Source organism: Chelonoidis abingdonii, chromosome 15 (genome assembly GCF_003597395.2).
Source record: "Chelonoidis abingdonii isolate Lonesome George chromosome 15, CheloAbing_2.0, whole genome shotgun sequence".
NCBI classification, from domain to species: Eukaryota; Metazoa; Chordata; order Testudines; family Testudinidae; genus Chelonoidis; species Chelonoidis abingdonii.
In genome coordinates this window covers 31,220,977-31,244,032 of record NC_133783.1, presented here as the reverse complement: position 1 = coordinate 31,244,032, position 23,056 = coordinate 31,220,977, and the positions used below count along the sequence as shown (strand labels likewise).

General features: G+C 42.8%; 1 protein-coding gene and 1 long non-coding RNA gene across 2 annotated transcripts in view; one reads left to right on the top strand and one right to left on the bottom strand.

Moving 5' to 3' along the window:
- LOC116818980 (lipase member M-like) overlaps positions 1-8,218 on the bottom strand; it is a 24,128-nt gene extending 15,910 nt beyond the window's left edge. The window contains 3 exon segments of the mRNA XM_032770285.2: positions 2,005-2,113; positions 8,131-8,164; positions 8,167-8,218. Coding sequence (XP_032626176.2) covers positions 2,005-2,113; positions 8,131-8,164; positions 8,167-8,218 — 195 coding nt within the window.
- The window catches only part of LOC142047814 (uncharacterized), a 498,924-nt gene that overhangs the window by 87,175 nt on the left and 388,693 nt on the right, over positions 1-23,056 (top strand). The gene's annotated exons all lie outside the window — the stretch shown is intronic.

Sequence of the window (23,056 nt, the reverse complement as noted above, 5' to 3'; positions counted from 1 at the left end):
ACCAGATGGGTCATTTCCCCGACACGCCTACCACATTGCAAAGAATTATGAAGCCTGGATATCTGGAACAAAGGTTAGCAACATTGACGAGCTGCATCTCCTGATACAAATGGAGCAGTTCTTAGATGGTGTTCCTGAGGAAATAGAGAGGTACATCCTAGATGGGAAACCCAAAATGGTAATCGAGGCGGGGGAGATTGGAGCCAAATGGATGGAAGAGGTAGAAAAGAAAAAAGCTACTGTCAAGGTGAACGAATACCCCAGAGGACACACCGACAATAAACCCTACAACCGAGGGCAGCCAAAGACCCCACCTACAACCCAAGGAAAGCCACAGACACCCTATATACCTTCTGACACCCACCAAGATTTGAAAGTATCTTGTCCTCTTATTGGTCCTCTGGTCAAGTGTCAGCCAGGTTTACTGAGCTTCTTAACCCTTTACAGGTAAAAGAGGCATTAACCCTTAACTATCTGTTTATGACAACATCTGAAAGCTGTTATCAAACCTGCCAAACATAGGCTTGATCAGGAGTCTTTTTAAAGAAACTAGGAAGATCTAAGTGTACATAAGGCAATGTACGACACACATTACCCAGCTGCCCTGCCCTTATGAGCCTCTACTGATAATCAGCAAAATGAGGAACTAGGAACGCTGAACCCATCCCTCTACCACTTCCTACAGCCCATGTTCCTACAGCCCCGACTAGCAGCTATCCATTCTGAAGTGTAAACCATATAGTTCAAATATAATAATGTAACTTAATTACTCATAAAAATTATCCAACTAAACCATTTAGTGAATAGTTGGTCTAATTAATACATTTTTAGGGATCAGGAACACCATGTGAGTGATTTACAAATGGAAAAAAAGAGTTCTAAATTCATTAGAATATTTATTCTCTCGTAAATAATCTAACTGGCTCTATTTTTACACACTTCAAGAGTACTAAGTCCTGTCAGACCACAGAAGGTCCAAAAAGCAGAAGAAAGACCAGGTCTCTTCCTCAGCTGGGAATGGTGTGGTGCAGGTTCGGAGCAAAGAAATAGGAATGCCTTACAGCTGGACTCTTCAGCATCCTCAACAGTGAGAAGCTGAGGTCTGTGAAACTCCCCACATTCAGTGCAACGTGCCTTTCTCCCAGGGAATGCAGAAGGGTGTTTGTAGGCAGAGCCTTTCTACTTATCCAATCACAGGCCAAACATAACCAGCTAACACTTGTAGTAAAAATACTGTGCTGTGCTAGGGAGAGAAAGGGACCAACTTTGATTCTGATCCTGCAAGTAGCTGAGCCTGCACCTCATATGATCAGTCACTTTGTGGATTATTTTATATATGATCCCAGACATTTTGTCTAAGTTAAAATGAAGAGGTACTAGCTCATGATCAGTGGTTAAGATGGATGTGAATTTTCTTAGATGGGAATACCAGATTAGATCCTTAAACAGGAAAAAAATATTTTTAGGAGAGAGTGAGCGGGAGTACCAGAAATTTTTGGAGAACTTTTTGTCAAGTTTCCAAGATACAAACACATCCCTGATTCATTAATACTATTATGCAATATCAAGTTTATGTTTTTAATTAGCAGTATTACAATTAATCAAGTGGTGTAGCTTTGATAGTGAAATCACTATTTACTGTCTGCCAATTAAGTTCTTATACTAGTGGGAGGAAAGCTCAGAAGGGAAGAGCGCAAAAAGCTGTTCTACTTTATGTTCATTGTATTTTTAATAACACTGGACCCAATTCAGAGCAGTGGTGAAACTTCACAGACCACAGATGAGTTCAGTATAACAAAACCAGACCCAGTAGCCAGTACCCCTCATGATCTCTGCTCTAACCAAGGCTTAGATTGGACACTTCTGGAAATATGGAGAGTGCTGGACACCTGGGAGACATTTCATTAAAGGACAAATCTGTTAGTATAGAAATTATAAATAAATAACATAAGTAACAGTGAACACATTCCGTTATTTCCAAACTTTCTCCAATAAGAAACTTACAATATTCATAAAAGCATCAGGATTCACATGTTCTTTGCTTATGAGTTCTTCTGAATCTACAGTTGCTTGTGTCAGATATGTCACCAGAATGAACAGCCACATCTTGGCCCTGTGCAAAATAATTTATCCGTCAATAGATTGAATAGGAATGCATTCATAAAAATGACACTGCTCAGTGATGACACAAGTCAATGTAAAAAAAAAAAAGCATGGAGTTTCTCAGGAAGACAATATTAAACTGCCAACTATCCTTATGTGAAGGAAAGATCAGAAGAATCATAAGAGGCGAATATAGAGTGGTTTAATGACCTTAAAATCAAAAAGAAATCCTACAAAGAATGGAAATATCGATACATTGATAAAAAGTAGTAGAAAAGTTTAGCAGAAGCATGTAGGAACAAAATTAGAAAGGCTAAGGTACATAATGAGTTACATCTAGCAAGTGACATAAAAGATAATAAGGAGGTTCTTTAAATACATTAGGAGCAGGAGAAATGTGAAGGAAGTATAGATCCTCCACATCAGGGAAAGACAGCTAATAACACATGATATGAAGAAGTCTGAGGTGTCTAATGCTTATTTTGCTTCAGTCTTCCTTAAAAGGAAGAATGGTGACCAGATACTCAACACAATTAATATTAACAATGGGAGGTGTGGGGGGGAGAGAAACAAGCCAAAAACAGGGAATAAACAGGTTAAAGAATATTTAGTTAAGTTAAATGCATTGAAAATGGTATGACCTGACAAAGTTAATACTAGGGTAATTAAGTAATTAGCTGAGCAATCTTAGTACCATTAGCAATTATCTTCAAGAACTCATGGAGAATGGATGAGGCCCGGCCCCAGAGGGCTGGAGAAGGGCAAACACAGTACAGTAAAAAGCTGCTTTATCTGGCACTTCACCAACTGGAAAGCTCTATAAGCTCTGAGCTTCATTGAAATGCCAGTTTATAGTCTGGCTGGCGTGGGGCCGGCAGGGGGTTGGGGTGCAGGAGGGGATAAGGAGCTTGGGCTCTGGGAGGGAGTTTGGGTGTGGGATGTGGGGCGGAGTGCCAGATCGGGGCCACTCACTCCCCACAAGTGGCGACCTGTCACTGGCTCCAGCTCCAGCTACTCCTAGGCGGAGGCATGCCAGGTTTCTCTGCACTCTGCCTACTTCCTCCCCCACCATGAGTGCCATCTGTGCAGCTCCCATTGGCGGGGAATCGCAGCCAATGGGAGCTGCGAGGGCGACGCGGGTGGGTGGTCTTAATTAAACAAGATGAAATAAAGACAAATACAAATGCAAAATATTTCACTCTGGAGGAAAAAAACTAATGCACAACCACAAAATGAAAAATAACTGACTAGATACTAGTACTACTGAAAATGATCTGTGGATTATAGTGGATAACAAATTGAATATAAGCCAACAATGTGATGCAGTTACAAAAAAGGCTAATATTCTGGGGCATATTAATACAAGTAACACATGTAAGACCTGAGAGATAATTGACCCCCCTCTACTCAGCACTGTTGAGGCATCAGCTGGAGTACTGTGAATAGTTCTAGTACCACACTTCAAGAGAGATGTGGACAAGCTGGAGAAAGGCTGGGGGAGAAGAAAACATGATGAAACTTTTTGAAAACCTGACCTCTGAGGAAAGATTTTAAAAACTGAACATGTTTAATCTTGAGAAAAGAAGACTGAAGTGGAACCAGATAACAGACTTCAAATATGTTAAGGTCTGGTAAAAAGAGGACAATGATCAATTGTTCTCCATGTCCACTGAAGGTAGGATTAGTAGTAATGGGTGTAAGCTGCAGCAAGGGAGATTTTAGATTAGATATTGGGAAAAACTTTCTAACTCTAAGGGTAGTTAAGTTCTAGAATAGGCTTCAAAGGGATCCCATCACTGGAAGTTATTAAGATCAGATTGGATAAAGACCTCTCAAGATGGTCAAGATTTATTTTGTCCTGCCTCAATGTAGGGGACATGATGATCTCTTGCAGTCCCTTCTTGGCCAACATTTCTAGGATTCTTTGAAAAATGAACAAAGCTATGTGGCTTTAAACTTTTAACATCATTGATGCAGATGGTTGAATTCAAGATCTCTGTCATTATTTTCAAGGCCTTCATTGAAGAAGAAACCTAAAAGATCACCTGAAGCTCTGAGATAAGATTTGTTGTTGACAACTCCACTCCTTGGGTACAGTGGAGCTGTCCTTAGCAAAGGTAAAACTTGTTTGTGCAGGAGACAGAACTGTCTCTAAGGCAGTAGAATTAATTCCCACATGATCAAATTACTACTTCAGCCATTACCACTTTCCATTCCAAATACAAGATGAATTTCTTTGAGTTTGTCTTCAATAATGAACACACAGGCTGTCAGGTGACTGTGATTTGGGCAGTATAGGCTAGTGGTCACAATGGGAATCAGGCCTACTGGTTGGACAGATGTCAGGAACCAAGTGTCAGAACCAGAGGCTAGATTCAGAGTCAGTAGTCAGAAGCCGGAGGTCTGGGTCAAACTGGAGGTCAAGATCTGGATACAAGAGCTGAGTGTCAAAGCCAGAGTCAGAAGCTGGGAGTAAGGGTTGGAGCTGGAATTACCTGATGCAGACAAGGTAACAGGCAAAAGAGGGGTCCAGGCAGTAGCAGGGCTGAGACGAGGCTGAGTGCAAGACAGGAGCAACAGGAAGGCGGCAACACAGGAGGAATTACACTGACAGGTGTGAGCATTGAGAAGCCAGTGAGTTGCTGCTGGCTTAAAAGCCTACCTGGTGGCCTTTCCAGCCAATCAGGTGGTGTAGCCAGTCAGGCAACCTGCTTCAGGACAGTTGTGCTTCTTAAGTTGCCTGGAAACTAGCTCTGCTGCAGGCTGTGATTCCTGACAGAGCTGGAGAGGCATACAATAAATAAAACCAAAAAAACAAACCAAAAAATTAGTCATGAAATTTTCTCACTCAGGAGAAAAGAATCACACATGAGTGCTAGTCACGGTGCTTAACATATTCCTGAGAGACATGCAGATACTATGGAACTGAGGGTGGTATAAGAACCAGAACAGAAGAGAATAGAAAAGTCTGGACGATCAGTAAAATGTAAATAATATTAAATACTTGACAATTGAGTACTCTTATAGTACTCGTCTTGTTGTTTACTGTTATTTAAGGGTATGCAGCAGGGCTGACCAGAAAACAAACATTCCATTTTCTGATCAATTGAAATCTCAAAAAAAAAAATCTAGATAGAAACAAAACAGGGACCCTTTGAAACTGAATGAGAACACAAGAAAGATATTGAGCCAGAATAGTTAGTAGCCCAAAGATTAGGGCACACACACCCAGGAGGTGAGAGACCCAGATTCAGCTATCTATTCTGACTGATTTTTGGATAAGGGGTCTCCATAAGAACATAAGACGGCCATATTGGATCATACCAAAGGTCCATTTAGCCCACTATCCTGTCCTCTACACAGTGGCCAATACCAGATGCCCCAGAGGGAGTGAAGTAATTGATTCCCTGTAGCCTAGCCCCAGCTTCTGGCAAACAGAGGCTAGGGACACCATCCCTGCCCATCCTGCTTAATAGCTAGGGCCCTACCAAATTCACAGCCATGAAAAACACATCACGGACCATGAAATCTGATCTCCCTGCTGTGAAATGTGGTCTTTTCTGTGCTTTTACTCTACAGAGGGGGAGACCAGCACTTCTCAGTTTGGGGGTCCTGGCCCAAAAGAGCATTGCGGAAGGGTCACAAGGTTATTTTAGAAGGTGAAGGTATTACCACTCCTACTTCTGTGCTGACTTCAGAGCTGGGTGGCAGACCATACCATGCTACCCTTACTTCTGCACTGGTGCTGGCTGTTGGCTCTGTCTTCAGAGATGGTCTCCCAGCCAGTAGTCGCCACTCTTCAGCTGCTCAGCTCCGAAGGCAGCACCGAAGTAAGAGTAGCAGTACCACAATCCCCACCCCTGTAATAACAACCTTGACCCCCCCACACACACATACACAACTCCTTTTTGGATCAGGACTCCTGCAATTACAATATCACGAAATTTCAGATTTAAGTATCTGAAATCATGAAATTTACCGTTTTTTAAATCCTCTGACTGTGAAATTGACTAAAATGGACCATGAATTTGATAGGGCCCTACCAATAGCCATTGATGGACTTATCCTCCATGAGTTTATCTAGTTCTATTTTGAACCCTGTTATAGTCTTGATCTTCCCAATATCCTCACTCTGCCTCTTGAAATTTCATCCTGGACCCAGGAAACCACCCTGATAAAATTTCCACACAACTGATACTTCTGCAAAATGTTTAATTTGTGACAAATTGGCATTTTCCTACAAAAAACATTTTGTTAAAACATACCCATTCGAGAATAGTTATCTTCACTCGCTTAACAGTAGTTTCGTTGAATGTCTTTTTCATCATCAACAGCTGCATATTCCACACATTGCTTAATTCATAATGAAAGAGGTGCCAGAACACAAGCAATTTTTCTACTTTCATAACTGAAGCATCAAGCCCAGAGAAGCTATGAACTGCCAAGCCTGGAGGTGCCGGGGCTCAGCCAGCACAAAGTAAGCACTGATTCCACATTTTTGTGTGTAGGTCTGTATTAATGTTGATATGTTGTAACTACATATTGTTTTTTGCAAGTAATAAAATATTAACTAAGAAGAAAAAAAAATCAAGTGAACTTTTCAATTTACCCTAAACTTTGTCAACTGTTTATAAAAGCCTAGATTAGACAGTGAGGCATAAATCAGGATTGATTTGGCACAAAGATGAAATGTAAATATTTTAAACCACTCCAATGTTCAGTCTCTCCAGTTCTTTGCTCTAATCCAATCATATAGATTAAGATAGAAGGGAATGAAAATTTCAGGACAGTATCTCCTTATCGAATGTCTTTTTTAAGATGGTCAAAAATACAGTATTTAGAATCATCTGAAGCTTCCCGAGAAAAACAATTGAAGTTATTCCCAATATTATACATGGAGCTGATAATGCTGCCTGTAGCTAAAGTTCTCTGATACTTTCCATTTTAAGAGCTTGTTTTGAGTTGTGTCTTTGCCTCTGCAAAACTGTAACTGTCTCCAATTAAATTTACCATGGCACACATCTACCTCATGTTCCATTGTATTGGAAAGTATCATCTAAAACCGTCCAGCTATTCCTGAGAACGAGATTAAGGAAAAATAGCTTTGTCCATATTTCATTTTTCTTGTGGAATAAATCATGTGAAAGTGTAAATTTTTGACTGTATAGTACATATATGCTATGGAGCTGAATTGAGGTTGCACAGGCAACCTGAAGTCTGGTATTTCCAAAGTTATAAATGCTTGACTTTGCAACCTTATTTTTTTATAGTTATTTGGAGGTAACATTTAATACGCTCAGAGATTGTAGTTCTAGTCAGTTTCAAAGATGTGGCTTCAGAGATTCTACACAGCAATAAATGCTGTAAAACAATACTTGAGAGACCAGAGAAAAAATCTGCAGTATTTCATTTGTGTTAGAAATGTAGCTAGAAAATTGTGAAGTGAACTTTATATGAAGATTAATTTTAATTCCCATAGGAACACTTCCTTTGCTTCAAGCATACACATCTTAAGAACTTTATTTATTTTACCCGCTGAGGTCCCTAATTCACAGCCCTGCTGCAAATGCCTTGATGTGTCCCTTTGTTTTCTGTCCTCCTGCTACTCCATATGACAACAATGAATCTGGCTCTCATCTCAATAGTTTCTGTATCACCCCATAACATGGGATCTGGCTTAATGCTGAAATATAGACCTTAATGTGAAATGATTTATTAGATACACTTCAGAAAGATTCTCCCCTAAAGCAGTTCAAAGTACCTGATCTGCACAGATCTTCCAAACAAATTAATATTCTATAAAAAGTCACTCTCGGACCATGCACTTTTGAAAACAGTGAAAGGTTTAACCCATCTTGTACTGACCATAATTATGGATTTTCTGATGATTTTCAGGAAGTTCAACCTCAATAGACATCTCCTGTATACCCTCCTCACTCAGAGAAAAAGCAACCAAAATATTTCATTACAAAAGTAATTAAAATGCAAATCTCAGTCAGAGTTAAATTAAGAAAAAGAGTTACCCACTGGAGTCCTTCTGCTGCACCAGGTGGATTCAGATGTCTGATGGCCCCAGCATTAAAAAGCAGCATGAGGGGGCAGATACCTGCCACATCAGATTCTTGCTCTCCAATCAGAAGTAGCCTTGAAGAGTCATTTACTAATTCTACCCCTCCCCCTTCTCTCTTTGGCCTGATTTTTAGCATTGGATATATTTACTCGGACTTATACTTTCCTTAGAGAAGCCCCCGTCCCAAGCTCTAGGCACCCTGGAAAGTTAAAGGTACATATCACAAAGTAGATGGACTCTGGCAATTACGTTAACAGTAAAGGAAATGCATGGCAATTATATCTGTGCTCTTTACTAACACAGACATAATACTGATTGGTTGTGATCTGCTGTCTTAAAAAAAAAGTCACCCTAAACTTGACAGTAAAATGTAGACTTGAAGTCAGGAGTTGTCAGCAAGTTCAGTATAAAATATTCACCTAAATTCTGTAGTCACTGATCATATAGAATAACTTAAATTGTTGATAACATGGCATTAGCCTATAACATTAATACACAATACATTAGATAGCATGGTTTAATCCTTTGCTGGGTTGATAATTTATTAGGTTATGATATTTTCCTTTGTTCTGTCTGTGTGTGCGCAGGTGATAGATAACATCTCAATCATATTTTTGCAGGGAGGCAGTAGAAATCTGAAAGTGCAATTTAATATTACTAATTGTCATTTTCATTACCTATTAGCTTTGGCTTTGATAAATTAATCCCTTGCTATGCTGAACTATTCTTATCACCAGTAACATTGTCAGAATCACGGGTTCACAAAAAAGACACTTTGGGAGAGACTTCAGGTTCTCCTGGATGATAGCCTCTGATGCGTTAGTTTCACTTTTACTCCCAAATAGTTGTTCACTAACACACTAGGAATTTATTTCAAACATTCCTCCTCATTCAACCCATCCATCAGAATACTGTGGTAAAGCTGCATCCTTGCAGAATTTGGTTGACTGCCCACTGGACATTTGCTGGTGCAGGCATATTCTCAAATGCCAATATACTCATGAAAAAACCTGGAATGCATTTATGATCAGACAGTGTTTGGAAATTTCTTCCAAGATCATTTGGAAATAAGATATTCACGGAATCTTGACTGCACTCCACATTTTTGTCACTACAATTTTCATACAACTTGACAAAAGAGAGAAGTCACATGGTATACATGGAGGACATTAAACCAGAAAAAAAATCTATGACTTTTCTGAATTAATTTTATATCTGGAAAAACCAACATAGTCCTGTAGGGTCTTCAGAAGGAGATAGAGAGTTGGTGAGATGATAGGAACAGCACAATGCCATCATCTTGAAGTGTGATTTCAACCTTTCTATGAGTCACCCCACCCCTGGATTATTCCAGATTAGCTGGTCAATAGACTCAGGTGCATAGGAAAACAATACAGATGATAGGTGGCATTTCATGATTTTCCTTTTCTAAAAACAGAGCTCACCAAGTCAAAAGCCTTTGCTATGTCAGATGAAAAACAAACCAGTTGTGGAACCCAAGCCTTCAAATCAATTTGCAGAAATTGGCTAATTGTCAGACCCTAACGCCTCAGCTGTAGAGAATTAGTTCACTCAGGCGTTTTCATCTTTGCTACATAGGGATTAGTCTTCCTCATCACAGCCTTTATATGCCAAGCAGGTATAAAATAAAATGGTCACTTAGCTTTCGTAACTGTTGATCTTCGAGATGTGTTGCTCATGTCCGTTCCAATTTAGGTGTGTGTGTTCCCATGTGTACATTGTTGGAGCTTTCTGCCTTAGTGGTATCTGTAGCGCTGGCTGTGGTGCCCTCTGGAGTGGTGCGCTCATGCAGCGATATATCAGGCACCACCACTCCATGCCCTTTCAGTTCCTTCTTGCCAGCAACTCCAACAGAGGGGCAGGAGGGTGGGTAATGGAACAGACACAAGCAACACATCTCGAAGAACACAGTTATGAAAAGGTAGGTAACCGTTTTTTCTTCTTCGAGTGCTTGCTCATGTTGATTCCATTTAGGTGACACACAAGCAGTATCTAGGGAGGTGCTCAGAGGTCACAGCTTAGCAGGTTGCTGTACTGCCCTACAAAAGCCAGCATTGTCCCGGGCTTGTTTAGTAAATGCATAATGGGACATAAAGGTATGGACGGATGACCAAGTGGCTGCCCTACAGATGTCCTGGATAGGCACTTGGGCCAGAAAGGCTGCTGAAGAGGTCTGTGCCGTGGTAGAGTGGGCGGCGAAAATCGCCAGAGGTCACACCTTTGCTTGATCATAGCAGAAGCGAATGCAGGCTGTGATCCAAGAGGAAATCCTTTGAGCGGATACAGGACAATCCTTCATCCTGTCAGCCACAGCGACAAATAACTGCATGGACTTACGAAACAGCTTGGTCCTGTCAATGTAGCAGGCCAAAGGCGTCCTCCGATGCCGTGCTTTCCCTCCAACTTATGCAGCTTTGGGAAGACCTGTGAGTAAATGTCTTGGCTTGAACGAAACTGAGAGACTACCTTGGGGAGAAAGCCCAGGTGTGGTCTTAGCCAGACTTTTTCCCTGTAGAAGACCGTGTAAGGCGGTTCTGAGGTAAGAGCCCAAATTTCAGACACTTGGTGGGCCAACATCACCACTACCAAGAACGTGACTTTCCAGGAGAGAAGAAGGAGAGATCAGGAAGCCAGAGGCTCAAAGGGGGCCATGACAGGCATGGGATCCCTGACATGCAGGTAGAGGCACTCCAGGCTCTTAAGGAATCTGCCCATGATATTCTGAGCGAAAACTGACCTGTTGCAGAACAGCAGGTGGAAAGCCGAGATGGCCATGAGATGGACCTTGATTGAAGAGAGGGACAGGCCCTGGAGCTTGAGAGGCAGGAGGTAATCTAAAATGAGCTGCAATGAAGCTCTCTTGGGATAGACCCCCTTATTTGCAATCCAGCAGGTGAACCACTTCCATTTAACCATATAATTCGCTCTGGTAGAGGACTTTCTACTCCCCAACAGGACTCACTGGTCCTGTGCATTCAGTCACTCAACAGCCAAGCTGTCAGATATAATGCTGCCAGGTTCGGGTGCAGAAGACTGCAATAGTTCTGGAACAACAGGTTTGACTTGTGCAGTCGCCAGAATGGGGTCGCCATCGAGAGGTCCAGCAGAGTGCTGAACCTGTGCTGGTGCGGCCGGGCCAGCATTATGAGGATGACCTTCACCATGTCCTGCTTGATCTTCACCAGGTCCCTGAGCAACAACAGCACCAGAGGAAAGGCGTACATCAGGCCTACCCTGACCATGGGAGCAGAAAGGCGTCCAACAGGGATCCTCTCGCCATGCCCCAAATCGAGCAGAAAATGTGACTTTTCTGTTCTGCCTGGAGGCAAATAGGTCCATCCTGGGAGTTCTCTGCTTGTGGAACATGAAGTTGACCACCTGGGATGAAGGGACCACTCATGGCGAGATGAGAATGTCCTGCTGAGGCGATCCGCCAAAGTGTTCTTGGTCTTTGAAAAGTGAGCAGCAACAAAGTGGATATTGTGCTGCAGACAGAAGTTCCAGAGCCAAAGGGCTTCCTGGAATAGAGCAAACCACCTGGCTCTGCCCTGCTTGTTGATATAGAAGACTGTAGCCGTATTGTCCATCAGGACCTGAACCACCATGCCTTTTAAATGAGGTAGAAAGACTTGACAGGCTGAGCAGGCCACCCTGAGTTTCCTGACATTAATATACAGGGAAAGATCATGACTGGACCAATCACCTTGAGTACTGAGATTGCCTAGATGGGCTCCCCATCCCAGGTCCCAAGTGTAATCGACGAGGCCGGGGATGCTGCCACCAGGTGAGGGATGACAGAGCATTGTCCGGAATCCTGACTACCTCGTGCATGCTGTGCTGGATGGGAACAAAGACCGATGCCAGCCATGCCTGTAGAGGCCTTCGGTGGAGCTGTGTGAGCCAGATCACGTAAGTGCATGCCACCATGTGACCCAACAGACTCAAGCACATATGGATGCTGGTGAATGGGTGCTCTCACAGGCTTGAGATGAAGTCCCCCATGGCTTGGAATCAAGCCTCAAGGAGGAATGCTCTGGCTCGAGGAGTCGAGAACTGCTCCAATGAACTCTATGCATTGCGCTGGGGTCAGGGTTGACTTTTCCTCATTTATGATCAAGCCCCAGGTCACAGCTGGTAGAACAGACCAAATCGAGATGCCTCCTCACCCAATCCAGGGGCTGGCCCTATATCAACCACTCATCGAAGTATGGGTAGATCTGAACTCCCCAGCATCGTAGGTAATCGGCCACTAGTACTATACAAGCAGCAAAGAATCCTGTGGCACCTTAAGTGGTGAATACCCACTTCATCACCCACGAAAGCTCATGCTGCAAAACGTCTGTTAGTCTATAAGGTGCCACAGGATTCTTTGCTGCTTTTACAGATCCAGACTAACACGTCTACCCCTCTGATACTAGTACTATACACTTTGTGAATACTCTCCAGGCCGATGAAAGGCCAAAGGGCATCGACATGAACTGGAAGTGGCGCCGGCCCAACATAAAATGTAGGAAGCACTAGTGCCCCGGGAAAATGGAAATATATGTCGTTTAAATCAAGGGCAGCGTATCCGTCTCCCATTCACTGCAGACACCACCAGTGATGCCACAGGGGTACGGGTATACAAATACTCAAAGCCCTTTGCAGAGACATAATATTTCTTTTCCACCTTTTTGGACATCAGTGGAATAGAAGAGGGAGATTGCCATAAAGCCTTGACTATCTTGAGGATGCCCAGATGGATGGGCAATGCAACCCATGCTGGGGTAGTGGCCAATATGACGTTCAAGAGGTCGTCAGCCTCCTCGGCAGCCTCCTCAGTTTGCAGGCCAAAGTTCTCAGCCACCCATTTAAGGAGGGCCTGATGCTCCTTAAAGTTGTCCGTGGGGCTACTAGGGTGGGATGGCCCGGCCACTGCCTCATTCAGGGGCGATGACGAGGACTGCACCACCTGCAGGAGGAGGGTTCCCTCAGTGCCAGGGTGCAGTGCACCACCTCAGCCTCACCTTCGGTACCGCACTCTGATTGTGATGCTGAAGTTGACTTGTCTGATGCGGCCAGGGAGGGCTGGGAGTATTGAACAGGCATCACTGGTACCCCGCATGGGTTCCACTATGGCCAGTGGTGGGGGGGACCAGTGCCACCTCAGTCTCACTTCTTGACAGCAGACAGAAATTGCAGTCCGATCCCCAAGCACTGTCCCTCCAGAGACCATTGCAGGCCATTGAGGTCTGGGTCTCTTTGCTAACCCTGGTCATCAAGCGGCAGGGTGAGAGGGAGTAGCGCCGCCTGCCTGAGGAACAGTACTGGGGAAAATGAGACCGATGTAGAGATCCTGAACCACCCCTCCAGGACAGCGACCGGCATCTCGGTGACTGCCTGGGAGAAGGTGACCGGTGCCTCGGCAGTCTGCTGTCAGACTACCGACGGTATAGGGAACAGTGCCTCAAATTTGGAGTCCCACGCCTAGTAAGTGGAGATCTCGCTGGCGATCTAGGTTTCCTGGCTAGAGAGCTGGGGTGTGGTGTCAGGGTCCAAAGTCACAGCAGCAGGGACCAACACTTGTGGTCCGGCGACCAGGGGAGTTCAGCCAGTCTGTGCTGCTGCCCCCCAGTGGGCATGCCCTTCAGTGATGGAGGTGGAACCACTTGTCTTCAGCCACCTGGCATGGCACTTATGGAGCCGGCCAGCTCTGCTCCTTAGCCACCGGGACTGCATCAGGTACTGAAGACCCCACAATAGGCTGGGAGCCCCTGTCACTGCCCAGAGTGGAAAGTGGGTCTCTAGCCAGCCTGGGAGGTCTGACTTCTGTGGTACCTCCATGAAGCCCCGAAGCAAGTGTATGTCCTGACACAGGTCCTTTGCCCGGGGGCCCTCTGTCCTTCAGTACCGAGGGACTCTGCTTCTTCTACTGCTTCCATGGCACCAGTGAAAGGATGCAGTGCCAGGCCAAGTCCGGTGTCGACGGTGCACTGTGACCAAGGCCGATGTATGGCATGGGTTCCACGATGGAGGGCTCCAACTCAGGATGAAGAGCAGCCTCCATCAGGAGGGCCAGCAAGGGAATATTGCGCTTCTTCTGAGTATGAGGGAGAAAGTTTTTACAGATGCGGCACCAGTCTTTTCTGTGGCTTTCCCCCAGACACTTGAGACAATTGTCATGCGGATCATTTATCGGCATCGGCCTGCTGCATGCCAAACATGACTTGAAGCTGGCAGAGCGAGGCATGCCTCACTCGGGGCAAAGTCCCAACCAGGACTCTATAACTAACTTAACACTATCAACTAACTAATTTGAACTATAAACAACAACCAGTAGAATGAAGTCTATGAGAAAAGGTATGAAGAAATGACTAGTGGTCTTGCGAGACAAGGCAAGGTGCTCCAACCAACCATCACAGGTGGTAAGAAGGAACTGAGAGGGCCTGGGGCAGGTGGCACCTGATATTCCATCTCATGAGCACACTATTCCAGAGGGCACAAAAGCCAACCCGATGGATACCGCTAAGACAAAAATCTCTGACAATTGTGCATGTGGGCACACACACACCTAAAATGGAATCAACATGAGCAAGCACTTGATGAAGAACTGACTAAACTCTTGTTTCAAAAACCTTGAGTTCTTTATTGCTTCCACATAGTCCTGTCAGGGTAGAAATCCCTGCCTGGAAACCCCTTTGATTCAGTTCCTTCCTGTGGCAGGAATCAGGCAACGGGCAAGGTTTATCAGTGTGCTCATGGAATGATCCCCACAGAGATGGGGGTTGGTTATTTCCAGTGGCCCAAGAAACCTATACCCAGCTCCTGCGCAGAAGGCATTGCCCTCTGCATCCCAAATGCACAGGATGAGCTGTAAGTCTAGGAGTTGTGGTGAGGGACCAGCAATCCAGGATGATAATAGCAGTTTCTTGTATTCCTAACAGCTTCTGCATTGCATAATGACACAGAGGTACCTTTAGCTTGGGGTATGGGCCAGGAAACAGGTGGATGCTGGCAACTCGATACTCTGATACATCACATTGCAGCTAGTTATTTAATTTCTTAGTTGCTTTCTTCTTGGTCCAGACTCAGAAAGTCTATTACTTGTTAAGCACCAGTGATGTCCTCAGAGTATTTGAATATTTCACTAAGGCCCCAATCCGCAATGAGCTCCATGCAGGTGGGTGGAACTCAATGGGGCTCGGTGTGTGGGATGAACTCCATTCAGGATCATAGACTCAGAAATGTAGGTCTGGAAGGAACTTTGGATGTCAAAGTCCAGCCCCCTTGTACCAAGGTAAGACAAACTAAACCTAGACCAACCCTGACAGACATTTGTCCAATCTGTTCTTAAATATTTCCGATGGGGATTCCACAACTTCCTTTGGAAGCCTATTCCAGAGGTTTATTCCTAACCCCTCTCTTAAATCTCCCTTGCTGCAGATTAAGCCCGTTACATCTTGCCCTCCCTTCAATTGATCACCATCCTCTTTATAATAGCCCTTAACATATCTGAAAAGTGTTATCAGGTCATCCACCCTCAATTTTCTTTTCCCAAACTAAACATGCCCAGTTGTATTAAACTTTCTTCAGAGGTCAAGTTGTCTAAAACGTTCATCATGTTTTGTTGCTCTCCTCCAGACCCTCTCCAATTTGTCCACATCTTTCCTAAAGTGCGGTGCCCAGAATTGGAACAGTACTCCAGCACAGGCCTCACCAAGGCCGAGCAGACTGGGACAATTACCCTCCATGTCTTACATATGATGCTCATGTTAATACACCCCTGAATGATATTAGCCTGTTTCACAACTGCATTACATTGTTGACTCTTATTCAGTGGGATTGGGGCCTGAAACTGGGAACGGTTGATGAGGCCAGTTCCTTTCAATGTATGTCAGTGGCACACAGACAAATTTTCTCTCAGTATTTGACTCCAAACTGCCCGAGAACTGAACATCCACTTTGCACCCCAAATAAAAGATTTTTAGGAACACTTCTTTCCCCTCTCAGAATTCCTTAGATTGGGTTGAAAACAGCTCTTTTGCTTAATTAACTATTCCAAGTGAAACTAAGTGATAACTCAGACTCACTCTGTAAATAATTGCTAATGTTGCAGTCATAACAGGATGCCGGAGTTATGGTTACCTGTGTCCTGTCCCTTTAAGGAGGTCTGCTGAAGAGGCCAAGGGGGACACAGCTGGTAACAGGGTGTGGTCCCAGGAGAGGTCGATGTGCTCCAGAGAGACTCAGCAGCACTGGGGCTTGTGCAAGCTGTGTTTGCTTGTTTAATAAACCTTTCAGGTTTAAAACCATGCCTGGTCTGTGAGTGTAACACTGACAGGCAGATACATGTGAAGGCTGCATTGATGAGAGCTAATTTTCTAACAAATCCTGTTTGTTCTTCCAGTTTAAGAAATGAGAACTTTGACTGGAGGCCAAAGAGCTGAAATGAAGGTATTGGAAGCAAGCAGAGATTTACGGATTATGCATTGGGAAACAAAGAGGATTAAACAGGGCCGTCTTTAGGATTTATGGGGCCCTACGCAGTATTATTAAACTGGTGCCCCTATGCCGGATGGCAGCCCAAGCTCACAGCCTGGTGGGGGAGGGGGAGGAGGGACGAGACAGCAAAGGATAATGAGATGCCCGGCCTGCCTCATGGTGGCGGAGAGTCACAGTTCCCCGCAGAGACTCCCATACCCTCTCCCTCATGCAGAATGGACATGAAGAAAGTACCTAATTAAAAGCACTAAAATTTGGGAATAAAAAATGTCAGTCACAGGTTTTTTGATATGCCCTGAAGTTTGTCAGAGATTTATTTGCAAAAACTTCGTAGTAAGGGTGAGTCAGCTGTCCTGCTGAATACAACATTACATATAATGGAATACATGATGCAGCTCTTCTGTATTACATTTTCTTAATCAGTATTTCTAAGCTGAATTTATATTTTAAATGTACTCTTAAACCTTAAGCCAACATTCCAGATTACTATATATTTAACTCACTGAAACAAAGACATTATTTTAAATTAATCAGAGAGGTTTAGTGTGTTCATAACAATGTTCATTGCTTTTAGAAAAAGGGAACAGTAATTTACTTTGTGTGATCTCCATAACAAGAGACATGGTTATGAAATTTCACCAACTTTAAAAAAATATGTTTCCAAAGATTTTAGGTATAACAAGGATTTTATGTCTTACTAAGGTACTGATTTTGCTGGAGGGTTCTTTTAAAACTAGTTCATCGGATAGTCAGAAGTAAAGAAAGGGAAACTCTTTGTCCAGCTATCTGGAAGGGAAGGACTGTTGTCCCTTTAAGGGCTCTCTTCAGTGGGGAGTGGGGGGAGAGGCGGTGAAGGGATGGACAGAAAGGACAGGAAGACTTGGAAGCACTTTTTTTTTTACTGTAGTAATTAAAATGTGTATTTTAGATAAGGGAGGTCTTTTGAAGGATTTATTTAAAAAACTGTATGTCTGAAGATCCACGCATTTAAGACTAAAGATGATTGTGCATCTAAAACTCTATGCAAGCATTTTTTAGAAATGTGATTTTATAATCTTCACCAGCTCACTAATGAAATATTTTTAAAGCAAATTTTAAACTAAGGTCCTGTAGACTGACATGTTCTGTGTAAATATTACATTAATGCACAACTGTTTTTGTCAGTAAAGTCAGAAACTGACAGTATAAAAATTTATTTGGGCATAAGCTTTCGTGGACAGCTGATGAAATGGGTTCTAGCCCACAAAAGCTTATGCCCAAATAATTTGTTAGTCTCTGAGGTGCCACAAGGACTCGTCCTTGTTTTTGCTGGTACAGACTAACAGGACTACCACTCTGAAACCTGTCAGTATATACCTTGGGGTTGGCAAATGCCTGTTAAATGGCTTTATTACCCCTTGAATGTCTCTTTAACAGTTTCAATGTTGTGCTAATAGGTCTGGCAGGCTGGAGGTTTTTTCACTTTTAACTACTAGATTCCCTCCCAAGGAAGACTCACCAGGCTAGAGCAGCCATCTGTGGGAGCCTGCAGGAAGGGTCAGAACAGGGATAGGAAAAGAAGAGGGTGGACACTAAGACCCAGTGGTGCCCCAAATTTTCAGGTGCCCTACGCAGCTGCCTATGTTGCCTATGCCTAAGGACGGCCCTGGGATTAAATCCCAGCCCCATAAAGCTCCATAGCACAACTCCCATTGACTTCAATAGGGCATAATAAAATCTAGAAGTTTCTTGTTTGGGACCTTGAAGTACAATTTTGGGACTAATCCATAGTGCAAACTATTATATGCTGAAGAAAGGTCAACTAAGATTTTTTTGTGCTTAAGTCACTCAGTGGTTTTAAAACTAAAGTAAAATATGCTATATATAGTCTTGAACAAGATCTAGCAATTTAGAAGACGTCACGTATCACAAAAACAAAGTGAATGGTTCACTATAGATTGAAATTTGGCTCCACAAACTACTTGACAAACAGATTAAACAAAAACTCAATTAATTGGATAATTAAATTACAATGAAGAATTTGACCAGCTCGATAGGGAAGGCTTTGGGCAACTTTATTTATATCTGTATAATCCACTGAAATAAAGCTATTAACATTCATGAGTGCTGGCAGGATTGGAACCTTAACCTACATCAAGCTGTATTCATCAACATACCAGTAGATGTGCCCTGTGAATGGCCAACATAATACAATCGCTCTTGTGCACTTTTCTGCACAATAAAATGTATCCGTGCTGGAAGGTCATATTCAGCCATGTCATCAAAGCTATAAATAGAAAGTCATCTTTAATTGGATGAAAATACAGTTATATTTCTATATTTAAATGCATGTATTTGAATGTATCACTGCTGAGTTCCAGAGTTAGCAGCTGAAGTTACTTAATTAATCACCCAAGTATTTCAGTTGCTGTGATTTGGGGTCTTGTCTAACCACTGCTCAATTGCTTTAAAACTGTGATATGTTGTCACTATCAACAATATTTTTATTTTTTGTTAACAGTTAAATGAATTTTTGGTATTTGTGAAAAGGACTGGATTGACATTGACACTGAATGTGGAGTTCTCTTGCTGCCCGCAAAACACGTATGCTATGCACCACACCACTACTGACTTCTCCACGTCTCACCAGTTCTGTTTTTGCCCCACTCACACCGATTCAGGAAAAGAGTTAGAGAATTGTATTCAACTGCTGTCTAAGCAATTCTAATAGGCAGTTATTGATTTAGTTGTAACTACATTTAAAACAAGTTTCAACTCTGAATAATGCCTCTACCAATTATAATGTCCGGTGACAGCACAGAATTGTAACAAGTGTTGAATTATTTGTCCTTTTCACAAATTCACATAATGTAGTCAAATGTAAGTCATCTGATGTCAAATATGTATCCCATAATATCTATGTTTGTGTGTAAGTGCTCATAACTGTTTGACTCCAATTGTGTAGAAAATATGAAAAACATGAAAATTCTTTATTCTTGGTTCATCTTTTCACTGAATGAGGACAGTGATTTCACAGCCCCTACTCTGTAAGGGTCCTGATTGGTTTGTCTTTCAACAGATTAACTGTTTACCTCATAATTTTTCAGAAATAGAGTCTACAGCCTTATCTCTATTCCTGACTATTGCAACATACTGTCTGAACTCCCCAACTCCAGTTTCACCTCATTTAGGTCCATTCAAAATGCTGCTGTGAAAACAGTCTTCTTCATTCATTGCTTTGATTGTGCCATACACAGCACATTCAACTCCCTCCACTGGGTGCCCTTTCTTCATCACATCAAACACAAATGGTTGATGCTCACCTTCAAGGGCCTTTGCAGCTCAGCTCCACTTTTCTTATCTACTCCTATTTCAAGAAGTTTTACCTGTCCCCTTCCCCACCCCCAGCTGCACAACAATGCTGCCCTTTGTTGCACAGCTGTACACCTTTCCCACAAACATGTTTGGCCTTTCTCTCCTGCTGCCTATTGCAAGTCACCCTCTGCAAATCAATTTGCTCAGCCATTATCCTGTCCTCCTCCAAATCTTTCCCAAGACGAACTTTTACTGTGTAGTCTTTGGCACACTGTCTAATGCTAATGATTAGGCAATTTGCTTGTTAACTACTTAATATTTTGAAAAAACCTTGAAGTCTGCAAAATTATGCAAATAGCAAATATACATAACGTGATATTCCTATTACTGTTACTCTCTGCTTTCCTTCTCTGCTCATCCACCCACTTGTTATGTCTTTTCTTTACTTAGCTAGTAAATTCTTTGAGGCAGGCATTGTCTTTTACTGTGTCTGCACCCAGTACAATGGAGCCCCGATCCTGACTGGCATTCACAGGGCACTACAATAACAGAAATAAATAGTAACAATACCTGAAAGCCCAGTGTTTCTCTTGGCTCACGGAAAGGGTCACATCTTCTAGATGATATTGTTGTTCTACTATCGAACCTTCATAGCCAGCATATGCTAGAATGAAGCCTAGGCTGTTTGTGGCCAGATTAATGATCCAACTGGTACCATCTGTAAGCAAACAATACTGCAGAAACCCAACAGGCTTGGCAAGAGAGAGATGCATTGAATATATATATAACAAAAACAAATCTTTTGTGACTCTGGTAACAAAGTGATACCCATACAGTTAGACACTGTGTGTCTCAGACTTCCAGTCTAGCATCAAGTGCTAAAAATACTGAATTTGTATTGACAGTAGCCATTTACTGGTAACTTGAGTTTTCAGAACTAAAACGAACTTCTCTTTCTCATCTCTTGTGTTAGTGTCTGTACTATAATAAGTAACAAATGTTTGTAAAATAACATTACTGAAATGCTATAAGGTCTCTGTTTTGAAAGTTTCAAAGAAAATATCTTACCATGTGTGTGGCTGAATACGAACCAGTATTACTCCTACTGCATTTGACATTTCTAAGGTTAATTAAGATGCAAATTATAAATACATCGAGAGATGTACATCACTTTACCAAGTGTCCTGCCAAATAGAGACATCAAGAGCCAGATGTTCAGCTCATCTAGTTAGTAAGTGGTGGCAAACAATCATTTGACAACAGAGAATTTTACAGAAAGGCATGATTGACTTGGCACATAAATAGAGAAGGAGTAACAACTGATCACCAATCTCAGATCACTTCTAGGAGCTTTCTGTGCCAATTTCACTAACATACTCCTACCCACAGGGTTTAAACCTGGCCGCATTGTAGACAATGGAAAAACTGCCACTGACTTCAGTGAGACCATAATTCCACCCACAGAGTCAAGATTGCCCTCTTTTCAGAGTAGCAGCCGTGTTTGTATCCGCAAAAAGAACAGGAGTACTTGTGGCACCTTAGAGACTAACACATTTATTTGAGCATAAGCTTTTGTGGGCTACAGCCCACTTCATCACATGCATGTAGTGGAAAATACAGTAGGAAGATATGTATATATACACACACATTGAGAACATGAAACAATGGGTGTTACCATACACACTATAAGGAGAGTGATCAGTGAAGATGAGCTACCAGCAGGAGAGAAAAAGAACTGTTTGTAGTGGTAATGAAAATGGCCCATTTCCAGCAATTGACAAGGAGATGTAAGGTACTGGGGTGTGGGGGGGAACAAGCATGGGGAAATAGTTTTAGTCTGTGTAATGGCCCATCCACTCCCAGTCTTTATTCAAGCCTAGTTTGATGGTGTCCAATTTGCAAATTAATTCCAATTTAACAGTCTCTCGTTGGAGTCTGTTTTTGAAAGTTTTTTTATTGTAATATTGTGACTTTTAGGTCTGTAATCGAGTGGCCAAGAAGATTGAAGTGTTCTCTAACTGTTTTTTTAATGTTATAATTTTTGACGTCTGATTTGTGTCCATTTATTCTTTTACATAGAGACTGTCCAGTTTGGCCAATGTACATGGCAGAGGGGCATTGCTGGCACAAGATGGCATATATCACATTGGTAGATGTGCAAGTGAACAAGCCCCTGATGGTATGGCTGACGTGATTAGGTCCTATGATGGTATCCCCTGAATAGATATGTGGACAGAGTTAGCAACAGGCTTTGTTGCAAGGATAGGTTCCTGAGTTAGTGTTTTTGTTGTGTGGTGTGTGGTTGCTGGTGAGTATTTGCTACAGGTTTGGGGGTTGTCTGTAAGCAAAGACTGCCCTGTCTCCCAAGATCTGTGAGAGTGATGGATCGTCCTTCAGGATAGGTTGTAGATCCTTGATGATGTGCTGGAGAGGTTTTAGTTGGGGGCTGAAGGTGATGACTAGTGGCGTTTTGTTACTTTCTTTGTTGGACCTGTCCTGTAGTAGGTGACTTCTGGGTACTCTTCTGGCTCTGTCAATCTGTTTCTTCACTTCAGCAGGTGTGTATTGTAGTTGTAAGAACATTTGATAGAGATCTTGTAGGTGTTTGTCTCTGTCTGAGGGGTTGGAGCAAATGCGATGGTATCGCAGAGCTTGGCTGTAGACAATGGATTGAGTGGTGTGGTCTGGATGAAAGCTGGAGGCATGTAGGTAAGTATAGTGGTCAGTAGGTTTCCAGTATAGGGTAGTGTTTATGTGGCCATCATGTATTAGTACTGTAGTGTCCAGGAAGTGGATCTCTTGTGTGGACTGGTCCAGGCTGAGGTTGATGGTGGGGTGGATTGTCCTCGTTTCACTGACATACACCTACAAAGAGTGTCCAGTTTGTTGTATCTTGGAAGAATGAGTTTTTAAACACACAAACTGCCTTCAGGAGAGTTTCTTTGTGATCTTATCAAAACTGAACTTAAGTGGTCATTAGCCTATTGTGATAGGGTCCTCGGGGAGCTAGGTAGTGTAGTGGTTAGTCCCCCGTCCTCCGCTCTGTGCCTCTTTCTCTCTCAGAGGCAGATGGTGTTTCAGAAGTGG